The sequence below is a fragment of the Hemiscyllium ocellatum genome, chromosome 19, assembly GCF_020745735.1.
Source record: "Hemiscyllium ocellatum isolate sHemOce1 chromosome 19, sHemOce1.pat.X.cur, whole genome shotgun sequence".
In the NCBI taxonomy this organism is placed as follows: Eukaryota; Metazoa; Chordata; class Chondrichthyes; order Orectolobiformes; family Hemiscylliidae; genus Hemiscyllium; species Hemiscyllium ocellatum.
The window spans coordinates 13,582,261-13,599,404 of record NC_083419.1 but is presented as its reverse complement, the minus strand read 5'-3'; the positions used below and the strand labels follow the sequence as shown (position 1 = coordinate 13,599,404).

General features: G+C 43.9%; 1 protein-coding gene across 1 annotated transcript in view; it reads right to left on the bottom strand.

The window, feature by feature from the left end:
- glt8d2 (glycosyltransferase 8 domain containing 2) overlaps nt 1-15,544 on the bottom strand; it is a 45,905-nt gene extending 30,361 nt beyond the window's left edge. The window contains exons 1-3 of the mRNA XM_060839246.1: nt 15,213-15,544; nt 6,761-6,805; nt 1,351-1,443 (exon numbers count right to left, since the gene is read on the bottom strand). Coding sequence (XP_060695229.1) covers nt 1,351-1,443; nt 6,761-6,779 — 112 coding nt within the window. The 5' untranslated portion in view covers nt 6,780-6,805; nt 15,213-15,544. The remainder of the gene's footprint in view (nt 1-1,350; nt 1,444-6,760; nt 6,806-15,212) is intronic.
- Between the last annotated feature and the right edge of the window lie 1,600 nt (nt 15,545-17,144).

The following is a 17,144-nucleotide window of genomic DNA, read 5'->3' as shown; positions in this document are numbered from 1 at the left end:
AGCAATAGATGTGAGCTATATGGACTTCAGTAAGGCGTTTGACAAGAGTCCCCATAGGAGACTGATTAGCAAGGTTAGATCTCATGGAATATAGGGAGAACTAGCCATTTGGATACAGAACTAGCTCAAAGATACAAGACAGAGGGTGGTGGTGGAGGGTTGTTTTTCAGACTGGAGGCCTGTGACCAGTGGAGTGCCACAAGGATCAGTGCTGGGTCCTCTACTTTTTGTCATTTACATAAATGATTTGGATGTGAGCATAAGACATACAGTTAGTAAGTTTGCAGATGACACCAAAATTGGAGGTGTAGTTGACAGTGAAGAGGGTTACCTCAGATTACAACAGGATCTTGACCAGATGGGCCAATGGGCTGAGAAGTGGCAGATGGAGTTTAATTCACATAAATGCAAGGTGCTGCATTTTGGGAAAGTAAATCTTAGCAGGACTTATACACTTAATGGCAAGGTCCTAGGGAGTGTTGCTGAACAAAGAGACCTTGGAGTGCAGGTTCATAGCTCCTTAAAAGTGGAGTTGCAGGTAGATAGGATAGTGAAGAAGGTGTTTGGTATGCTTTCCTTTATTGGTCAGAGTATTGAGTACAAGAGTTGGGAGGTCATGTTGCGGTTGTACAGGACATTGGTTAGGCCACTGTTGGAATATTGCATGTAATTCTAGTCTCCTTCCTATCAGAAAGATGTTGTGAAACTTGAAAGGTATCAGAAAAGATTTACAAGGATGTTGCCAGGGTTGGAGGATTGGAGCTTTAGGGAGAGGCTGAACAGGCTGGGGCTGTTTTTCCTGGAGCGTCGGAGGCTGAGGGGTGACTTTATAGAGGTTTACAAAATTATGAGGGGCAAGGATAGGATAAATAGACAAAGTCTTTTCCCTGGGGTTGGGGAGTCCAGAATGAGAGGACATAGGTTTAGGGTGAGAGGGGAAAGATATAAAAGAGACCGAAGGGGCAACTTTTTCACGAAGAGGGTGGTACATGTATGGAATGAGCTGCCAGAGGATGTGGGGGAGGCTGGTACAATTGCAACATTTAAGAGGCATTTGGATGGTGATATGAATAGGAAGGGTTTGGAGGGATATGGGCCAGGTGCTGGCAGATGGGACTAGGTTGGGTTGGGATATCTGGTCGGCATGGACGGGTTGGACCGAAGGGTCTGTTTCCTTGCTGTACACTATTTTGACTCTAAGTCCGAACTAGCCTTCAACTCTCTTAAAGGTACAGTACCCCTTACACCTTCATAACAATGTCAAATTACTTCAGATCAAAATCACTGTGTGACCTAGATTTCCACCAGTTCCTAATGAACCTCTCCTGTAAACAACAGAGGAACACTCACCTGTTTCCTCTTTGTAAGGTGACAATTTGTGAAATTTGTTGTAAAGGACCAGGCAAAACATTAGAATGACTAGGAACAGCAAGCCCTGATTAACTGGACAAAAGAAAAACACAAAAATAAAACACTCAAAGGTAAGTAGTTATCCAAGAGACAACAAATCTAAACAGATTAATCAACACTTCACAAGTAAATCGAGCTCATTATGAAAAACCATGAATTTCTTCTCAAAATACGTAAAACATATTAAAACAATTTATGTGTTTCATGAATATGTTACTTTATTGATTTGGTGGTGCCGGTGATAGACTGGGATGGACAAAGTTAAAAATCAAACAACACCAGATTAGAGCCCAACAGGTTGATTTGGAAGCACTAGCTTTCGGAGTGCTGCTCCCTCATCAGACAACCACCTGATGAAGGAGCTCCGAAAGCTAGTGCTTCCAAATAAACCTGTCGGACTATAACCCGGTGTTGTGTCATTTTTAACGTTATTTTATTGATGTTGTTAAGTTTAAATGCATTTTTAAATGATGAGAGTACACACCAGAAAATTGACCCTAGAACTTGGGATGATTATTGGCTCCATACCAATAGTGGCCTCTGAGATGCCAGAATTAAAATAAATACAAATTGGAAACAAAAATCAGGCGAGGTAGTTTATTGTAGCAACAAATACAACAATAATGGGAATTTGTCTGGCACCTTTAATATCATAAAAAGTCCCAAGTCAATTTCGTTAGGGTGTTTTCAGATGAAGTTGTGACACCAAGTCACACTTGGAGATATTGGGGGAAATGGTCAAAAATCTGATCAAGAGGAGAACTTTAAGGAGTGTCTTAAAAGAGGAAAGTGAGGCAGAGAGGTTGGGGGACTCGCTAGATCGAGAGAGGGCCATGAATGTTGAAGCAATCAAAATTGGCGATCCATGAAGGGGCCAGAATTGGAGAAGCACAGAGATCTAACAAGGCTGTCAGGCTGCAGTGCAGTGTATTGGGACAGTGACATGGGATTGGTAAATGAGGATTTAAACATTTGTGTCTACAGCCCAGCTCATATTGGAATTATTGAGATCGGCCCAGGCACCTCATTACACAAATCTATTGAGTGCAGTAAGTCACTACAGGGGAGACTCAATCAGAGTTTATGCAGCTCTTTCACATATAATGGCTACTACAGAAAAGATCGCTTGGTCCTGTTGGAACATCTGGAATTCGTCCACCACATCAGCAGTCATTCCTAAACTCAAGTGTCTGCCTGGCTGCAATGCCCCTTTAATCCTCCTCCAACTTTCTAACCCCTTCTTTAATGCTGATGAGACTGCTGAGGGGTCTTGAAAGGGTGGATGCTGACAGGATGGGGGAGATTAGAACTGGGAGACATAGTTTTAGCAAAAGGGATCTCCTATTTAAGACAGATGAGGAGCCTTTTCATTTCACTACGAGGCTTATGAGTTCAAGGAATTTATAGAATCACTATAGTGTAGAAATAGGCCCAACAAATCCACACCGACTCTAAGGAGAGCATCCCACCCAGATTCACCTTTCTACCCTATCCCTGTAACCCTACATTTCTCATGGCTAATCCAACTAACCTACACATCCCTGGGTAATTTAACATGGCCAAACCATCTAACCTGCATATCCCTGGGTAAATGCCAGCTCACGGACACCTCCTCCTACTGCCCCCTTGACCATTACCCCACCTCACACCACCAAACCATCATCTCCCAGACCATCCATAACCTCATCACCTCAGGGGATTTCCCATCCACCGCCTCCAACCTCATAGTCCCACAACCCCGCACCGCCAGTTTCTACTTCCTGCCCAAAATCCACAAACCTGACTGCCCTGGCCGACCCATCGTCTCAGCCTGCTCCTCCCCCACCGAACTCATCTCTGCATACCTCGACACAGTCCTGTCCCCCTTAGTTAAGAACTCCCCACCTCCCCACCTACGTTCAGGACACCACCCACGCCCTCCACCTCCTCCATGATTTTCGCTTCCCCGGCCCCCAACGCCTTATCTTCACCATGGACATCCAGTCCCTGTACACCTCCATTCCCCATCACGAAGGCCTCAAAGCCCTCCGCTTCTTCCTTTCCCGCCGAACCAACCAGTACCCTTCCACTGACACCCTCCTTCGACTGACTGAACTAGTCCTCACTCTGAACAACTTCTCTTTCCAATCCTCCCACTTCCTCCAAACCAAAGGAGTAGCCATGGGCACCCGCATGGGCCCCAGCTATTCCTGCCTCTTTGTCAGATATGTGGAACAGTCCATCTTCCACAGCTGCATTGGCACCACCCCCCACCTTTTCCTCTGCTACATCGATGACTGTATCAGCGCTGCCTCGTGCTCCCACAAGGAGGTTGAACAGTTCATCCACTTTACTAACACCTTCCACCCCGACCTCAAATTTACCTGGACCGTCTCAGACTCCTCCCTCCCCTTCCTAGACCCCTCCATTTCTATCTCGGGCAACCGACTCAACACGGACATTTACTATAAACCGACCAACTCCCACAGCTACTTAGATTACACCTCCTCCCACCCTGCTCCCTGTAAAAACGCCATCCCATATTCCCAATTCCTTCGCCTCCGCCACATCTGCTCCCAGGAGGACCAATTCCAATACCAACCAACCCAGACGGCCTCCTTCTTCAAAGACCGCAGATTCCCCCCAGACATGATCGACGATGCTCTCCACCGTATCTCCTCCACTTCCTGCTCTTCCACCCTTGAACCCTGCCCCTCCAATTGCCACCAGGACAGAACCCCACTGGTTCTCACCTACCACCCCACCAACCTCCAGATACATCGGATCATCCTTCGTCATTTCCGCCACCTCCAAACAGACCCCACCACCAGGGATATATTTCCCTCCCCTCCCCTATCAGCATTCCGGAAAGACCAATCCTTCCACGACTCCCTCGTCAGGTCCACACCCCCCACCAACCCAACCTCCACTCCCGGCACCTTCCCCTGCAACTGCAAGAAATGCAAAATTTGCGCCCGCACCTCCCCCCTCACTTCCCTCCAAGCCCCAAGGGATCCTTCCATATCTGTCACAAATTCACCTGCACCTCCACACACATCATTTACTGCATCCGCTGCACCCGATGTGGCCTCCTCTACATTGGGGAGACAGGCTGCCTACTTGCGGAACGTTTCAGAGAACACCTCTGGGACACCCGCACCAACCAACCCAACCACCCAGTGGCTCAAAACTTCAACTCCCCCTCCTACTCCACAAAGGACATGCAGGTCCTTGGCCTCCTCCATCGCCAGACCATGGCAACATGACGCCTGGAGGAAGAGCGCCTCATTTTCCACCTATGAACCCTCCAACCACAAGGGATCAATGTAGATTTCTCCAGTTTTCTCATTCCTCCACACCCCCCCCCACCCCAACTTTATCTCAGTCCCAACCCTCGGACTCAGCACTGCCTTCTTGATTTGCAATCTTCTTTCCGACCTCTCTGCCCCACCCCCTCTCCACCCTCACCTTAACCTCCTTCCACCTATCGCATTTCCAACGCCCCTCCCCCAAGTCCCTCATCTCTACCTTTTATCTTAGCCTGCTTCGCACACCCTCCTCATTCCTGAAGAAGGGCTGAACATGGCCATACCATCTAACCTGCACATCCCTGGGCAATTTAACATGGCCAAACCATCTAACCTGCACATTTCTGGGCAATTTAACATGGCCATACCATCTAACCTGCACATCCCTGGACTGCTGGAAAATTAGTTGGAGAAGTACAAATGGCAAACAAAGAATTAGCAGAGGAACTGAGTAGGTATTTTGCATCAGTCTTCAGGATGGAAGGCATCAGCAGCATACCAACAGAATCAGGGGGATGAGGTGAGTGTAATGACCATCACTACAGAGAAAGTGCTGGGGAAACTGAGAGGTCTGAAAGTGGATAAATCACCCAGATTGGAAGGACTAACTCCAGAACTCTGAAGGAGATAGCTGAGGAAATTGTACAGACATTGGTGATGATCTTGCAGGAATCACTGGAGTCAGGGAGAGTCCCAGAGGATTAAAAAATGACCAATCTAATACTTCTGTTTAAGAAGGGATGGAGGCAGAAGACAGGTAACTACAGGACGGTAACATTTTGGAGTTCATTATTAAGGATGGGATTGCATCATACTTGGACGTGCATGGTGAGATAGGGCTGAGTCAGCACAGTTTAGTCATCAGGAAATCTTGTCTGACAAATCTGTTGGAATTCTTTGCAGAGGTAACGAGCAAGTTAGACAAAGGAGAGCCAGGGGACATCATCCATTTGGAATTCCAGAAGGTCTATGGCTGGTGCCACACAGGAGGCTGCTCAATAAGATTTCCTGATGCCCACCTGTGTGGACAGTGGAAGGCAGGCTGCTCACTGGAAAGTTCCCTGATGCAGTGTGTGTTTTCATATCAAGTAAAACGTCAACTTATCAAGGTTCATGACACAATGGAATACAAATGGGAGTTTCTCATCGTATACACAGTGTTTCATTTTGCCTATTGTGGGATAGAGCAGTTTATAAACATTAACTGCAGATTGTCTTAGCTAGTGTAAATACAATCTCCCTGTGAAGTCAGGAAAATTCGATGCATATTAGAGAGTTTCATTGTGACATTGCTTTGTACCTATGTCAATAGATACAGGGCAGGGGGAGTCACCTACTAATAAGAAGCAAGCCATCAAGCCACTGAAGTATGAACTTGAGTAAATCAACACCACACTCTCAAAATCATAACATTTTCCAAAACCAGCTTCTGAGATTAGAACTCCTATCATCCCAGCCCAATTCTTTCCCAACTATGGCCAATTTTGCCTCTGTGAAATGCTTTCGGACATTGTGGGAGTTATTAACTGGGAGTAGGTTTGGAAAAGCTAAGCGCAGGGTAAGCACCACATTGCTGTGACAACAGCATCTTGAGCTTGGGCCATTTTAACATCTGGGCTCGTATTCACCCATCGACTGATTAAAACCATGTGTCCCACGGCAGCCTGGTAAATGACAATAGGGAGTTCCAGCAGGATCCCTTAAAGTGTAAAGAGGGGAAAATTTCAGATGTGACATGGAGTCTGGCCAGCAAATACCAAGGTCTTACTTAAAAGCATGGAGGGAACATTTCACTCAGCAAGGTACTCCCCTCAAAATACATGATTAAAAAAAGCACTGAATTTCTAATGGTCCAGTAGGACACTCTTTCACATTCATGTGAGAAGCTACATCCTGCAATAAATGGAATTCTCAACCACTTCCAAAACAACGATGTAACATAATCCCCAGGGAATGGGTAACAGTCTGTCTTAGTCTGTTCAAAACCCTGCTTGCCACCCTTCTGTCCCAATATCTGTTGAAAGTCAACAAGTTTGAGAATTGTTCCTTTCCAGTGTACTTACTTTTTCTAATGAATGCCATTCTTTCCCTGTTACTTAGGAAATGGTCTGTTGGGATAATAAGATGAAGAGAAGCATTAATTAACAAAAGGCTTGAAAAACTAAATAAGCCCCAATAAAATCACACTGGACTCTTAAGAGGATTGTGTATACGGTGAATATTGGCCACATCTGCCACCATCAAATGATGCCAGCTTGTGAGTTGAGCCACATTCCTTGCATTGGGCCTTCATTCACATGCTACTGGCTCCTGTGGGAGACAATCAGGTAACAAGATAAGAAAACACAAATGCAGAGACAAATGGTTTCTTGCAGACTGAGCACAGAGGAAAGCTAGAGCAGGAGTAGCCCATATTTGAGCAGGACCCCATTCATTACAATCATGGCTTATCTATAGGCTCAACTCCAGCTTCCTGAGTTATCCCAAAACCTCTGACTTCCCTCAGATTCCAAAATCTATTGATCTGACTCCTGAATATATTCAACAACTGAGCATCCATAGATGGTTAGAGAATACTAAACATTCACATCCATCAGAGCGAATAATCTATTTTCAGTTCATTTCCATTTCCTTTTGCCAGTTCTAAGTGATGGCCTCTTAACCTGAAACCCCTGAATCTCCATCCAGGGCAGGAAGTCTCTCAGCATTTTGGCTTTTGAACCTAAGAAGAATGTTAGTTTTAAAAACTCACTCATGGGATGAGGGCATCACTGGCTAGGCCAGCATTTATTGCCCATCTCAATTGCTCAGAAGGCAGTCAATAGTCAGCCACTTTGCTGTGGGTCTGGAGTCACACATAGGCCAGATCAGGGAGAGATGGCATTTTCCTGTCCTAAAGGCCATTAGAATTTCAACATACATTTCAATGAGATTGTCACCTCTCATTCTTTTACAGTTAAGCAAGTATAGGTCACTTTATGTTAGTTCTCTTGATAGGCCTTTGCTCTAAATTCAGGTAATTGTCTAGTCAACTTTTGTTGCCCCCTCACCCCAACTTCCAATGCAAATGTACGGTACCTTGGAGAAGGAGACCAAAGTGAGGACAGTCCTCAAGTTATGGTTCCAACGAAAGTCCTATAACGTTTACCTTGATCATCAAAGTGCCTTGTATATACATTTTCCATCCTAATTATTTCTTAACCAGTAATTGAGTGGAGGGGGCTTCAGTGACACTGACAGAAGGCCAGAGTATTTCTGAAGCTTACTGAGAGAATCCCTGACCCTCCTGGGATGTATCCCAAATGCAAAATCTTGTGTGGTGGGAAAACTGCACACCTCACTTCCTCCACCAACCCACCCCACCCCCCACCCACCCACTCACACACACACCCACACACAAAACAAGCCCCACTACCACCATTTTTCAACCCTGCCAATAAGTTTCAACCTGCAATGTTTCTAATGGTATGGCTCAGTCTGGGACAATGGGATACATCAGGGTCCAATAACCGAGGGCAAATGGCTCTAGATAGCCTGCTGTCTTCAGGTCAATGGGCAAGGCTGCTCTGCTTGAGTAGAGGACCAAGCCCTAGGCCAGGAGTAGCACTGGGTAATGTGATTCCTGCCCCTGACCTGGATCCAACTATAAATCCAACGATGGTTATTCTAACTGTTTTATTATCAGCAGGAATGTCTTCCACCTTCACTCCCAAGTGGGATTATAAGTTGCCAATGTGCTGTACTCCCAATGAGGAGCATTGTTTTTACATTGAGCTGTAATGGAAAATGTGGCAGCAAGTTTTAGTACAGCAAGCTCCAATAAATAGCAGCACCAGTTGGTCAAAGGACAAAAATTGGCCAGAAGACCAAGGAGAACTTCCTGTTCTTCTTCACATTAAAGTCACAAGACATTTTATATCCACCTGAGAGGAACACTGTGTGAAAGATAGTCCCCCAGCAGTTCAATGTTTAAGGGGAAAATGGTGGCATTATGGCATTGTGATTGGAGCAGTAATTAAGAGGTCCAGGGTAATACTGCGGGGATGCAGGCCCAATCCCATGACAGTATTAGGCAGAATTTAAACTGAAGTAATAATTCTGAAATTGAAAGTTAGTCTTTGTAATGGTAACCATGAAATAATCATGAAAGGTTATGAGAACCCATGTGGCCCAACACTGCAAGAAACTGCAGAGATTTATGAACACATCACGCAAACCAACATTCCATCCATTGACTCCATCTATACTTCCCGCTGCCTCAGGAAGGCAGCCAATGTAATCAAAGACCCCTCCCACCCCAGTTATAATCTCTTCCAACTTTTCCGTGGGGCAGAAGATACAAAAGCTTAAACACACAAACCAATAGATTCAAGAACATCTTCTTCCCTGCTGTTATCGACCTCTCAAACTTTAAATTGAATGTTGAGCTTTCTATTTGTGCCTCTTCTCTGCAGCTGTAAGACTGCATTCCTCACTCTGTTCTATTACTCTTGTGCACTTTGCAAGATATGATCTGCCTGCACTGCACACAAAACAAAACTTTTCACTGTATCCAGTTACATGTGACAATCATAAATCATATGAAATCAAAAGGAAATCTCCTGTGATCTCCAGAATCCAGATCCACTACAATGTGCCTGCAACCGCGGGACAAATGAAAAACAATACCTTCCTCAGCCCTGCATTAAGAGTATCAGCTCAGCTTTTTGCGCTCAAGTCTTCTGATATGGGTGTTGAACCCTTTGCTTTGCGCTCAGAGGGAAATGGTGCTGCTTTGGAAGAAGGGAAAGAATGATGAAACCAACGATGGTGCAGTGAAGCCTTCATTCTCTGCCCATCTTTAAAAACTCTGTACACTGTACCTGAAATTGTTAGTGTGCTTGTACAGTTCACATTATTCTGTGAAACCGTTGCAACCAATAAACGGCTAAACAAGCTTCAAATGTATTTTAAAATAGTCAGGTTTCCAATTAGAAAAGCAAATAATAAAGAACGCAAGAAATGAGAGGCCCCACAAGCAGGTCTCAGCCCCACAAGCAGGCTCAACTCTATTTTCCTACCTGTTGCCAAGAGTCTTCACCCTTCCACAGAACAAGAATCTGGCTATCTCAGTCTTAAATGCATTCAAGTAGTCAGCCTCCCGCTGCTCTCTTGGTAAGATCATTGCAAATATTCAAGATCCTCTCGAAGAGAAGACATTCCTTTTTATCTCCATTTTAAGTGAGGCAACTCCTTATTCTGAAATTCTCAATTGGTATTTCCCCACCAAGGGAAATGTCATCTCGGTGCTTAACTTAATAAAGTCCCGTCAGAAACTGACATGTTTCAGTAAGATCATCTCTCATTTTTGTAAACTCCATTGAAAGTAGGACCACTTGTTCTAACTGCAGAGATAACTAGGAAATCCTATAATGTAATACAAATCCTTGCCAAAGTTTGACTTAATTTCAGGCCATCAGACACATTACAGTTGAATAAAATGCATATCCACCCTGTGATGGAATCTTGGCAGATATAGAGAACCCAAGCCTTTTCTTAGACTTAGTAGTTATGAAAAAAATAATTAGTAAAGGAAGTTATGCAGATGAACAGGCTTACTGACTCACTGCAATATACTATCTCCAGCTGTATAGATCATATATTTGTATTTTCAAGAAAATGAATAGCTCCACACCACAAGATTTATTAACATTTAAATCCAGACCACTACCTTGGTAGCCATGATGTGGAGCTGCTGGTGTTGGACTGGGGTGTACAAAATCAGAAGTCAAACAACACCAGGCTATTGTCCAACAGGTTTATTTGAAATCACAAGCTTTCAGAGCACAGCTCTTTCATCAGGTGAAGTCAACCTGGTGCTGTGTGACTTCTGACTTTCTTTTAACAGAGGCAGAGCTGCTGTAGACATAAATCCACCTTCAGTATCAATCCAAACACTAAGAATTAACATAGTAATCATTTGGCAGCATCTGTGGTGAGAAAACAGAGTAAATATTTCGAGACCGGTCTGCAGACTGTTGTTTGAAATATTAACTCTTGTTTTCTCATCATCACTGCTGCCAGACCTGCTGGGTCTCTCCAGAAATTTTTTTTGTTTGTTTCAGACCTTCAGCATCTGCAATTCGTTGTTTTGCAACGTATTAATGGTACCATTCACTGGTAGAGCTTTCATCTTTGAGTCAAAGATAATGGGTTCAAATTCTGCTCCAGGGCAATGCTGAAGGATTAGTGCACTGTTGAAGGTGCTATCTTTCAGATGAGATAAACAAAGATTTTATCTGCCTTTCAAAAACCAAAATACTCCTTGGCTTGATAAAACGACAGGGAATTTTTTTTTATTTTATTTTTCGTTAAATACCCTGAAACAGATTATCTGATCATTACCAGTGTTGACTGTGGAGGTTTGCTGTCCAAAAATTGACCACCATTTTTTTAGCCTGTCAACAGATACTTAACTGTGTCTAGGGAGATTTTGTGACGCAGTGGGTATTGTCCCTGCCACTGGGCAGAAGCTCTGGGTTCACATCCCACCTCAGGATCTGATATCTCCAGAAGGTGGGACATATTACAGCCAAACAATTATCAACTGGCAGATTTTTCTGATATGCCTGCAGCAGTTGATATGAGTGGGAACATTTCCTGGTCAAGCAGACTAACTGTAGTGCTTGAGTAGGAGTTCTTACTGTGAGGGTCACCTTACTCTGCGCAACTATGACACACACTGTCTTTAATGGACTTGAAGACTGTGAAAGGCAAAAGCTGTTATAACTCAGTTGATGAACCTCAGTGGATTCCAAGGTCTAGCACTACGTGCTGAGGGACACACTAAAACTTGGGGCAGCTGCCTCCAAAGCACAGTGGGGAAAGACCACTGTCTGAGGTCTTTCTGCCAAAGTTAAATGGGGTTCCATTCAGTTATCGGACCATCCTAGTGCCTCAAATATATGTAACTATTAGTATTGAATGTATAACAGAGGTTTTTGGTTTGTTGGGATAGAGTCAATATGAATGGTCTTTTTGTTTACTTAACATGCAACAACTGTACTTGTGACAATGTATATATACAGGGAGAAAGTGAGGACTGCAGATGCTGGAGACTAGAGTTGAAAAATGTGGTGCTGGAAAAACACAGCAGGCCAGGCAGCATCCGAGGAGCAGGAGAATCGATGTTTCAGGAATAGGCCTGAAGAAGGGCTTATGCCCGAAATGTCGATTCTCTGCTCCTCGGATGCTGCCTGACCTACTGTGTTTTTCCAGCACCACATTTTTCAACAATGTATACATACAGACAGTTTTGTATGAATAAGGTTTTATGAATAAGTATTTTTATGAATATTTTTAAAATTAAAAATAGTATGAAACAGGGCTGCAGATTAACATCTCAGCCAAGATGACACTTACAGCAGTGCAACACTTCATCAGAACTGTAATGGATATATGAACCTATAATCTTCTGACCAAGAGACAAGATTCCAGAGCCGCAACTGACATCCAAATGGTGCTGTTGATACTCCAGGTATGGTCTTTGAATGCATAGGAGAAAGTGAGGGCTGCAGATACTGGAAGATCAGAGTCGAGAGTGTAGTACTGGAAAAGCACAGCAGTTCAGGCAACATCCGAGGAGCAGGAGAATCAACATTTCGGGCAAGAGCCCTTCATCAGGAATGAGTGTTGATATATGAGTGTCTTCCTGTTCCTTTTCTTGCCTATGAAGTTTCTTCTCAACATACAGCTTTGGCTAGCACCCAGAACAACACCAAAACACCATAAGATGCAGGGGGAGGTAACAGGCCATTCAATCCATCAATTAAATGTTCCACCATTTGATGAGATCATGGCCAATCTGATAATCCTTAACTCTAGTTTCTTGTCTTTTCCTCATAAACTTTGATTCTCTTACTGATTAAAAATCTGTTTCGCTTAGCTTTGAATATACTTAGTGACCCAAGCTCAACAGCATTCCACAGTAAAGAATTCCAGATTCAGATCCCTCTGACAGAAGAAATTCTTCCTTATCTGTGACTAAAATGTGCAAATCTTTATTCTGAGATTATGCCCTCTGGTCCTCAACTCTGCAACAAAGAGAAACAGCCTTAAAGTTCAAAAGCAGAGTCAGTCAGCACTTGCATAAGGTGACTTGTAATGTAATTTCCACTGGGTCCCTGTGCGAACATTTCCTAGTCAACTCACAAAAGCCGAATGGACAATGCATGCTGTTTGCTTCCAGCTTTCACCATATACTTCCTGCACTATCAGGTAAAAGCTCTGAGACAATAACTTCACCCACCATCCTGGGGTTTGCGCTACTCTCCAAATGTTTAGTTTAGAATTTTGGTTAAACTTCAGGTATACCACACTAACAAGACTTGTGATCACGTATTTGTTTTTTAATAAAACGTCATAATGTGTTACATAGGAGCATTAGCAAACAATATAACAGCTAATCTGAGCCATTCTATTCTATTATTTTTCCTGACCTTCAAAAAACCTTAAGAAGCTGTTCAGATGTCAAAGACTATCCAAGGGGGTGATGTGGTGGCTCAGTGGTTAGCACTGCTGTCTCACTGCACCAGGGACCCAGGTTCAATCCCAGCCTCAGGTGACTGTCTGTGTGGAGTTTGTACATTTGTTTCGTGTCTGTGTGGGTTTCCTCCAGGCGCTCCATTTCCTCCACAGTCCAAAGATGTGCAGGTCAGGTGAATTGGCCATGCTAAATTGCTCATAGTGTCAGGGGTGAATATTGGGTAGGGGAATAGGTCTGGGTGGGCTACTCTTCAGAGGTTTGGTGTGGACTTGTTGGGTCAAAAGGGCCTGTTTCCATACTGTAGGGAACCTAATCTAAATAGGGCATAACACTGAGGTACAGCTGGCACACTTACAAAGGGCTTAATGACCTCTTTCTATGTTGAAACTATTCTATTATTCAATGATCTCAGGGCAACAGGCTGAATATCTAGAAGTTGTCTCGAGGGGCTGAATAGCCACTTTTTTTTGTTCATTCATGGGATGTGGGTGTCGCAGGCAAGGCCAGCATTCATTGCCCAGGGGGGCTGTTGAGAGTCACCCACGTTGCTGTGGGTCTGGGGTCAAATATACGCCAGATCAGGGAAAGATGACAGTTTCCTCCCTTCAATTGACCCATGGGTATTTTTGCAACAAACGACAACTGATTCGTGGTCATCATTAGACTTTTAATTCTATATTTGTTTGTTGAATTCCACCACCTGCTGTAACAGAAACGTCACCTGGATTAACAGTTCAGCAATAATACCAGTTCTTCCCATGAACTGCTGGCAGTTCGAGCAACAGCAATAATTAATCCAGCCTCTTTAAAATAAAGTCAGGATCTAATTGGACCAATCCCCTCCAGGGAAGAACAAAACACCCAGAACCGGTCTCAAAGGAACAGATAAAGTCAGCAGGCAACTGAACTTTACCAGGATGCAAGAGGCCCTGCAGATTTACAAGTAGCAATGATCTTCCAGCTGAAGGAGTTGACCCCGGCTGAGTGTTGCAGACTGGCACATTCCAAGGTCCAGAACTACGTGTTGAGGAATGCGCTGAAGCTTGGGGCAGCTGCTGCTAAGGCGCGGTGGGGAAAGACCACCGTGTAACATCTGCCTGCCTAAAGAAGATCAGGGGGCCCATGCAGTCATTTGGGCTCTGCTGACGCCTCAGCTCAATATATGAGTGAGAAATGCACAGACCTGTATGTAATAATGAAAATTCTGAGCTGTGTATGTAAATGTGGAAATATGTATGGCATTACCTAATGTACAGTGTATCAAATTATTTTACGAATATTTTATGAATAAAGTATATTTTTGAAATTTAAAAAAAATCAGCTTGTAAATATTGACAGATTTTTCCCCCCCATTTAGCGATGGGATGTTGATGTTACTGACGGAGTCGGTGTCCATTATCCATCCCTAGTTGCCCTTCCTGAGGTGATGGTGAGCTGCCCTTTTGAACCACTGCAGTCCAGGAATGGTGGAGTCTCGACAGAGGGTCAGAGCAATTATTTCAAGAAGTGAAGAGTTTTTTTTTAAAAAAATATTGTACAGGAGTGTCTGTTTGAAACAATATTGTGATGACGAATGGCGACTCAAAAGTTTGTTTTCGACGCACTGCCAGTGGGTTTTCTCACCCACAGCTCAATGGGAACAGAGTTGTTGCATGTTATTTTATTCTTTATTAATACAGCCACTTCTGTTTTTGGTGCTTTTTTTTTAAATGTCGATTCCAAAATACTGGAGTCCTTCAGCGCTCCGCCCTCAATCCAGAAATATGTTTTGATTCTATATAATTGTCCACAGAGTGAAACTTTGTGCTGACGTTGTGCAGTTCCGGGCAATAAACCGGATTGCGCCAAGGGTAAACATTTAATTTTATTGCACAAAGGCTAAAGACTTAACTTAAACACATTCAAATCTGGAGCGGGCTACTAGGGATCCGATCGAGATTATAAGAAAGAAAAGCTTCCATATTTGTAAACTGTATAAAACTTTAATTTACCTCGTCACTTCCAGACTCCAGCTCAGTATGTCGGTGTCAATAATCTTTTTTCCCCTCAAGAAAGAACAATCGACTCTCTGGCCCCCTTCTTGCAATGTACTCCTTTAGGTAAACAAAACAAAAAATGTTTCCCCTCCCCCGCCCCCAAACTTTGAAAAGTCAAAAGTGGGACAGATGTGGCGAGATATCCTTGCTTCTTTTCCACGCGAGCAGTCGGGGAGAGAGAGAGAGATAGAGACAGTGTAAATGAGGACCAGATGGTATTTCAATTCCCCATGCAAGCAGTCAAACCCTGCTATTCCATTGCACTTCCCTCTCCTTTACCCTGTCCCTCCCTCTGCAAATTACAAATTCCATCTGTGACTTGTACATCAACTCTGACCACGAGAAGGACTGAGTGGGAACGCCACTGTTTAACAGACGCCCCCACCCAAGCACTCAAACCACTCGTTAAAATCTCGCTTTTCACATTTTCCCAAATATTGACAGCTAGGTGGACACAACTTGGCATGAACTGATCTTGTGCTCTGAAGGAGGTCTTCCATTTATAGAGCGCCATTCCATTATTTTATGACTCTCCAAGGTTCTTACACAGTCAATGAAGTATTTTGCCAAGTGTAGCCTTAGACATTTTCACTGGATTGTTAAACCAGAGACCTGGGCAATGTTCTGAGGACCCAGGTTTGAATCCTGCTATAGCAGATGGTGGAATTTGACCTCCATAAAAATTTGGAATTAAGAGTCTAATGATGATCATGAAACCACTTCCAATTTTTGGGAAAACCCATCTGGTTCACTAATGTCCTTTAGGGTCTGGAGATAATGAGGACTGCAGGTGCTGGAGAGTCAGAGTGGAGCTGGAAAAAGCACAGCAGGTCAAGCAGCATTAGAGGAGAAGGGGGATCAATGTTTTAGGTCTGGCCTATATGTGACTGCAGACCCACAGCAATGTGGTTGACTCTCACATGGCCTTTGGACAATTAGGGATGAGCAATAAATGCTGGCCAAGCCAGCGATGCCTTTATCCCATGAGTGAATAAAAAAAGAACACAACAGCCAATTTGTGCGTGGAAAGCTCTGTGTAAAAAAGTTGCCCCTTAGATCCCTTTTAAATCTTTCCCCTCTCACCCTAAACCTATGCCGTCTAGTTCTGGACTGCCCCACCCCAGGGAAAAGACCTTGTCTATTTATCATATCCATGTGCCTCTTGGTTTTATAAACCTCCATAAGGTCACCCCCCCCCCCCCAGCCTCTGACACTCCAGGGAAAACAGCCCCAGCCTGATCAGCATCTCCCTATAGCTCAAATCCTCTGGCAACATCCTTGTAAATATTTTCTGACCCTTTCAAGTTTCATAACAGCTTTCCAATAGGAAGGAGACCAGAATTGCACACTGTATTAAAAAATCTTTTTGAGGAAGGGGATTCCAAAGACTCATAACCCTCTCAGGATAGCTTTAGAGGGCTGTAGACCCAAACACAGGCAAATGGAATTGACTCAGTTTAGGAAATTTGGTTGGCATAGCCGAATTGGGTCAAAGGGCCTGTTTCTGTGTTGTATGACTCCATGACTGAGAGAAAGCTCCCAATTCTTCTTTGAAATAGTGACAGGTAGAATGTTTTACAACCACCTGAAGGGGCAGCTGGAGCTGTGGTTCAATGTCATTTGGAAGACTGTACCTCCAGGAGAACAACCAACACACTCTCTATATTCCACTGGAGCAAGAAACTCAATTTTGTGGGACAAGAAGCCACACACACTTCAGGGTCAAATGAGAGGTTGAGCCAGTGAACCATAATAGGGGAGATGCTGGCATCATGGTAATGTTATTGGACTTGTAGTGTAGGAGTTCCATGATTTCCAATCTCACAATTGGAATTGGTGGCATTTCAATAATGATTAATTAAAGCTGAGCTTGATAATAGCAGCGAT